This window comes from Anoplophora glabripennis, unplaced genomic scaffold (genome assembly GCF_000390285.2).
Source record: "Anoplophora glabripennis isolate ALB-LARVAE unplaced genomic scaffold, Agla_2.0 scaffold1525, whole genome shotgun sequence".
Taxonomy (NCBI): domain Eukaryota; kingdom Metazoa; phylum Arthropoda; class Insecta; order Coleoptera; family Cerambycidae; genus Anoplophora; species Anoplophora glabripennis.
Window position 1 is genome coordinate 50486 of NW_019417612.1, and position 7613 is coordinate 58098.

General features: G+C 33.4%; 1 protein-coding gene across 1 annotated transcript in view; it reads right to left on the reverse strand.

The window, feature by feature from the left end:
- LOC108915643 (nuclear pore membrane glycoprotein 210) overlaps window positions 1-7400 on the reverse strand; it is a 33265-nt gene extending 25865 nt beyond the window's left edge. Inside the window, exons 1-8 of the mRNA XM_018721735.1 lie at window positions 7196-7400; window positions 6874-7145; window positions 6618-6817; window positions 6421-6561; window positions 5954-6255; window positions 5610-5897; window positions 2953-3397; window positions 1513-2833 (exon numbers count right to left, since the gene is read on the reverse strand). Of these exons, the coding sequence (XP_018577251.1) occupies window positions 1513-2833; window positions 2953-3397; window positions 5610-5897; window positions 5954-6255; window positions 6421-6561; window positions 6618-6817; window positions 6874-7145; window positions 7196-7362 (3136 nt within the window). The 5' untranslated portion in view covers window positions 7363-7400. The remainder of the gene's footprint in view (window positions 1-1512; window positions 2834-2952; window positions 3398-5609; window positions 5898-5953; window positions 6256-6420; window positions 6562-6617; window positions 6818-6873; window positions 7146-7195) is intronic.
- Window positions 7401-7613: the final 213 nt, after the last annotated feature.

Here is a 7613-nt window from a genome sequence, read left to right on the forward strand (position 1 = left end):
TTTGTGTATTTATTATTAGTATTTATTTATTATAGACTTAGTGTGAATGATTAATATTAGTAACTATTTAAACAGACATAATATTTGTGATGTATCGTCGAGGGGGTTATTATTTTATTTGTCGAGGGTGCCCATCCAAAACAGGTAGAGGACTAAGCTTCTTTCCATTCCCGAAGACTCCAGCAGGTAGTGTAATAATTAGCTATGTATTACAAAATTTGAAATATATTGAATTATTAAGTATATGTTTTGATAATTAATAAAAATCTAAATTTATGTACATTATATACCTACCTAAATAGTATTGAATGAAATAAACTAATCAATTTTCTTTTAGAGCTTCAGCATGGTTGAGAGCATGCAATAGAAAGGATCTTCTCGAGAAAAATCCACAGACACATAATTATCGACTTTGCGAGCTACATTTTGAACAAAAATATTTGTTCAAAGGTGGACTTCGGAAAACTTTATTTATCTTTGTATAAAATGTTACAAATACAGTGTGGTCTGTAAGTAATGGCCCGTAGAGAAATACTGAATTCTTTACTTTTAAGATTTTTTAATAATAAAAGCTCGTTACTTAAAAGCTTTCCGTTACTCATAAAAAGAGTTACGCTCACATTTACGTCACATACTTGGCTTATGTGGTGCCCTCTAGAAAATACATCGAAATAAATAACAGATGATCTCTCGTACCAAAAACATTTACCCTAAAATGTTTACATTCTTATATCCAATAACATAATTATTACCAAAATTTAATTTTTAACTTCGACACCCTGTATCTTTTTTATTATCAACATTTTATTAAGAAATGTTGGCTCCAATCGTAATATTTTGAAGTAAAGAATCTAGTATTTCTTTATGGGCCTATGGAATAGTAAATAATATTGTGAATTTAATATTAAAAAATAAATATTTTTTTTGTGGTATTTGGATTTATTTATAACTATATTCCATCTACACGAAATTTTTAATTATAGTAGTAACAGATGCGTACCTATCATGTGTAAATCAAATTAGCTTTTTTTTAATTAAGCATAAAATCATGCCTTACATCGACAACCAATGTAATATAATTTATGTCCAACTGATTGTTTTATGCCACAAGCTATTGAAAATTGTACTGGAATTATGGATTATATTATTCATTCATAATCATATAAAAATTTAAAGGCTTAATATCTCAAAGTAAATTTTATAAACTGTTTTTTCAGTATATCTCTGATAACCTTTCTCTCAGTGTAACATGTTGTTCATCACCGTTCAAGGTCGAATATTTTCACCACGCCAACATCAAAGGAGCCGCCGTTTATGTCGCTTCTGTGTAGTTAGGATATTCTGTGTCTAAGGCAACTTTTTTTAAAATATTCTGTTATTTGCTTTCATATTTTTTTTTACTGTGTTCTAAAGGTATTAAGCTTAAAAAATTTTAAATTAGTTTGAATTAGTCTTGAAAATAGAGAACATTTTCATCCAAAGTCCTCTCCTTTCATTACTGATCGCACTTACCTGTAATCACATAGTGTATTTCGCCGATCCCCCAAGGCTTAGCCGGATCCATTTCCGCCCTAATTATGTTTGCTATGCTGTTCTGAAACTGGGGCCTCAAGTCGATCATATTAGGATCAGGAATGACCATCAAATTGTCATTTTCGTCATACAGCCGCACGACAGAAGAGATACACTTCCCTATTTCAACTTTATCGGCCATCTCCACCCTTATGATACCCACGGAAACGACGTTAATGACCAGAGTCGCCGGTTTAGATACCAGGCATAAATCAATTACTTGCACAGTCAGTTCTCCGGATCTTATGGGGATAATCTCTATTTCTTTGCAGCTTTCTATGTATTTAACCGTAGCGATATCGTCCGAGCTCAGAGCCAGTTCGAAGTACCCCGAGCCTTGTTTGACCGTCACTATTTGTTTATTTCCGGGATGATTGAAGAGCGTCACCATGTTCGGGGCAATTACTGTATTATTCACCAAGTACAAGTCGAGCGAGGCTGCGATAGGAGCCAACTCGATCTTGCCGTCTTCCTCGGTCTTAAATGGCGGCGATTCGGGTGTGATATCGTAAGCTTTTAAAATATTTAATTTGTAACCGGTAACTGTGACGTTCACCTCCAAATTTCCCACTTCTATGTTGGGGTGAAGAGATTGATAACTTTTTAGAGCAATGGGCGCACTTCCTATTGTGATATTTTTCGGGAATACGCCGTTTTTACTCAGAAAATCTGCACCGCTGCTTGGTGTAACTGTCCACACAAAGTTGAGGCTGGAAATGTTTAAGAATTTGTTTCCGCAGTCATCATAGATGACGACGCTTAAATCGATATTTTTCGTGCTTTGAACGACGACATTTCCCGAACTTAAGTCCATCGGACAGGCATTTGCGTCCGCTATTTTCAATTCCGGTTGGAGAACGAGTTTCCTGGGTTTTCCGCAGGTGACTCTTGTGGTTACCGAGCTAGACTGAGATTTGCAATTGGACGCAGAAGGCGAATTCGTTATTATCAGTTTTACGTCAGTTTCACCCAACTGGTGGCACAGGACTTGCACCACACTGAAATCCTCTCCGGGTAGCGTGTAGAACTGAGAAACATCAGCCGCCGTTACGATATTGGTATCTTCGCTCACCACCACTTTTTGGTGATCTCCTGGCCTACTTATGAAAGGCCTTGGACCACCGACATAGAGTAAGTTGATGGTTGTACCCACGGCCAGCACTATATCTCTGTTCGGTTCCAGTAATTTTAAGGTGTTGTAAGCGCTGACTGTTACGGAGTCTTCCAGGGCTCTGCCGTCTTGGAAGTATGTGACAGTGACCTGCAAAAAATTAAGTTAGATGCCCCGATAAGTACTTCTTAATGTTTTTTTTTTTTGTTTTTCAAATGTCAAATTTTGTGGAATACATCATATTAGAACGAGGGTAACGATATACTTACTTTACTCGTTCCGACTTCCAGGGCAGTCATGGCGATATTTCCGCAGGATATGCCGACCGGCGCTAAAATCGAAGATTTATTCTGTCGGAACTTAGTATCGCTCTGTTTAATTTGGAACGGTAGATCCTGGCATTTCGTGAAGGGAAGCTGAATAGTTGTACCGTCCCTCTCTTGCTCTGCATAAAGGGCTATATGCAAGTAAACCGGCTGGCCGACCTCCGATTCCATTACGAATTCGACAATTTCCAACCGGGACGGTGGCAAGATAATGAATTTGGCGGATTGCCGATTGTGATGATTACGTAACATCACCGCGGATACTTCGAAGAAGCCGTTTGAGTAAGTCCTGACGTGTCCGGTTTGGCTAACCACTCCTATCGAATGGTCACTGCTGGTCCATAGGAACCTGCCGTCGCCGCCTTTTGCCACTAAATCGATGTCATATCTGGAAACAAAACAGTGGATTTTTAAATATACCAAACACACAAAAAAATCTGCCCAACCAAATGCTTTTTTCATAAACGTGAAAAGTAATTGCTTACACACTACAATTTTGTTTAGAATGGGCTCAATTTTTTTGTGGAATTTCGAAGTATGAAAATTTCGAAGTATGAAATTCACTAATTTTTGAGAAATAACTTTTGCGGTATTTGCATATCTGTGATCTTTTTTATACACATAAAACATCCTGGATGTTTCAAATAAAGCAACTTTGACTTATTTGACCCAATTATCATATTTTGGCAACAAGATTATCTATATAGTAGCATTGTGCTTCTTCATTTAAATATATCCTATACATACAGGGTGTCCAGGAAATAATGGCCAATCCCTTGGAAAATTTGTAATTAGTACATTATTTGAGGTTATAAACAGATTTGTTTTATAAAAATGTGGAAGATAATATATAATGGTACTTCTCTCTCGAATATTTTCGTGTTTTTTTAATTTATAAGCATCCTGTATATCTAATCTAAGATGTTTATATGACAGTCTCATTTTTTCGAGGGGCAGAACTTTTTATAAAGTCAAAAACAAGAGTTTCTCCTCTTGTCAACTCCATCCGTGGACACATTGTATATACATTATTAATAAACTTTATTGTACTTAAATTCTCAAGTTTTTACTAAATTATTTTATTAAAAAAGTAAAAAAATCAAAAAATCTTATTTTTTGTTCTTTAAAAGTGTTTATTAACGATTTTTTGCATAAGATGTTTATATGACGGTCTCATTTTTTCGAGGGGCAGAACTTTTTATAAAGTCAAAAACAAGAGTTTCTCCTCTTGTCAACTCCATCCGTGGACACACTGTATATACATTATTAATAAACTTTATTGTACTTAAATTCTCAAGTTTTTACTAAATTATTTTATTAAAAAAGTAAAAAAATCAAAAAATCTTATTTTTTGTTCTTTAAAAGTGTTTATTAACGATTTTTTGCATAAGATGTTTATATGACGGTCTCATTTTTTCGAGGGGCAGAACTTTTTATAAAGTCAAAAACAAGAGTTTCTCCTCTTGTCAACTCCATCCGTGGACACACTGTATATACATTATTAATAAACTTTATTGTACTTAAATTCTCAAGTTTTTACTAAATTATTTTATTAAAAAAGTAAAAAAATCAAAAAATCTTATTTTTTGTTCTTTAAAATAGTTTATTAACGATTTTTTGCATAAAATTTTTCTTTTAAATTTTTTAAATAAGCCATTTCAATGGGAAATTCAATTCTCTACAAAATTTTTCGTATGAACTATACCGAAATTTTGCTTCGTTTTTGTGCTATATTTAAAAAACTTGCAAAAGTGCATTTTCACCCCTATCTTCAATTTCAACTCTCTAATTTAATAGCACCCCGCGGTTTTTTCATTTTTAATGACCCTTCGAACAAGTCGTGATGAAAATCCTTGAACGTCTTATTTCCTTCCTTTTTTACAAAAAATGAGAATTAAAACCCATAAGGGTAAATGCGACGAAAATCGAAAAATTGACTAAGTTTGAGCGGCCATATATCAGTCAATTTTCATCCAAAAATACTCTACAATCTCTTGTTTTGAAGGAAATTTTATATACTTTTTTTCTATGAAGCAATGCCTATACCTATCTCTGCTCAGAAAAAAGTTATTTGCATAAAAGTAAAAAAAACAAAAAATTGATTTTTTTGCATTTTTTTGTAAAATTGTTTTTAATATATTTTGCAGGAAATAATTTTTTAAATTTTTTAAATAAACTATTTCGATAGAAAATCCCATTATCTACAAAATTTCCTAATCCTATGCAATACCCTCAAATTTTGTTTTGTTTTCGAGATATACTCAAAAAACTGTAAGGGTTGCATTTTCATCCCTATCTCCAATTTCCACCCTCTAATTTAATAGCACTCCGCAGTTTTTTCTTTCTGAATAACCATTTGAACAATTCATGCAATAAAAACCCTTAGTACCCTGCTTTTTAAGATATAACCAATAGACTATGATTACAGTACCAAATTTTATAAAGATATAGTTCTTATTCCACAAATATTTAAAAATACTCAATTTTCTTTAATTCAAAGTCTACATCTTGGAAACGATTATCCTCGATCTTGTATAATTTTTTTGTATTTCCATTTTAGCTTTTGATTAGCGGCTTATAAATGAACATTAAAAACTTACTTTGGCCTCGTAATTGGGTCCCAGGGTAGAATAACTTCCGACGGTGCGATGGTAATGCGTGGATATATCATGAGATCACCTCTCGCAGTTATTGGTTTTGGAAACGTTATTTTTCCAGTTTTTTCATGGTAAACTTCCTCTAGTGAGGCTTGCACAACAGCAACTGTAGATTTTATTCCAAAGCCGCTCATCCAACTACCGTTGGCAGTACGCGATGCGACGTGAAATTCTGGTGAAACGTCCATATACATCTGTACTGAACTTCCTATGTAAAGTTTATGGTCAGAACTGAAATAAATTTCATTAAGTTAGATTTCCATATAAAATTTTAAAATGAATTATACCTGGAATAAACTTCTGCTACAATGTCATGATGATCTCCTAGTAAGATTGCCCAATTTTTATATGGTAATACATTTAAGACTACATATTCTGGTTGAACAACGTGTAAATTTGCTGCAGGTAGCTTTAAAATGGTATCGTTATCACCTACATTTCTGTCACGTAATACAATTCTAGTATGTCCTTCTGCAAGAGCTGTCACATTCCCAGATTTTTTAAAAGATGATGCTATATCAGAATTTTCTGCCTCTAGGTAATACTGAGAGTCAGGTAGCTCAATTTCTTCCATACGACCATTGTTTAACTGGAAGTGATTAATATATATATTTAAAATCAAAAGTAAGCAATAAATCTAAATACAAAAAACTATGAAAACTGATAGCATGAAATTTCTTCAGTTTTCAAATTTTTTTAAATCCAAAAAAAAAAGTTAAAATATGTAAACCTGTCTGTTGTGAAATAGACTTACATAAAAAATTTTATATGGAACTACATCCCCTGGCATAACATAAACATCTGGTGGGGTTATTAACAAATTTGCCACAACCATCAACTGAACTTCATTAGCTTCAATATGTTTATACTCAGGCCAAGGCAATCGTACTGTAACCTAAAATTTCAATATTTTGTTTTCCAAAAATCAGTATAATATAATGCTCATACTACCTTAGCGGCACCACTCTTAACACCCTCAAGTAAAATAGAATAGCCTTTCTTACCCTCATTTTCTAAAGCAGAAATTGCAGGAGGAGTTTCGTAAGGCGAATCCCTAAATGTAATATAACGTAAAACCACATCTTTGTTAGGACTTAAGGGAACTATATTCCATTCAAATTCTATTCCTTCTAATGAGGAAAACTCATTGCCTAGTAATAAAATAATAAATAGGTTATTTCACTCTATAATCTAATTAAATGGGTACCTTGATCGTCATAAGCTTGAACTTCAAAATTTTCTGGAGCCTCTTCCATAAACAGTTCCCTTGTAGTTGTGGAAATTAAAAGAGAATTTATAACATCTACAATCACATCACATCTTAAAGTTTGTTTTGTATGAACATCCTCTGCTAACACTACAGCAATATTTCTAGCAGCCTCTTTGGTAATAGCAGTTATTACAACTTTTGACGAGCACTGTAAGTCAATATCTTCATCTAATGCTGTTATTTGAATAATATCATTTCTCGTCGTGCTCCTATAACCAATAATTAGTGTTTTTGTTGGAAAATTCATTTTATTACATACCATTTGTAGCAACCTCCTTCTGTAGCTTCTAAAGTAAATTTAGCGGAAAAGTCGTTAAATACTGGAAGTAACACACGCGGTACATTTAATTTTGAACACTTTATGTTAATAAATAATAAAAATAAATTTAATATCACATTTTGCAGCCAAAGCTTTCTAATCGCCATAATTTTGTTCAAAACAGCGCCAATGCATGGGTCCAAAACATTCTTTGATAATTAGAGGTTAGAATTAAATTTGAAAATCAAATAAGCTTTGAACGTTAGTTGATCTTACACTGCGTTACACTTACTGGATTTGGAGTAATGTGGAGTATTACTTTTCTCGGTGCAGGTATAGTAACAACGCGCCATTATTCTATGGCTAGAAATTGGCCTCAATGATTTGGGATCGAGGGGGATTATCCCTCTTTATCCTG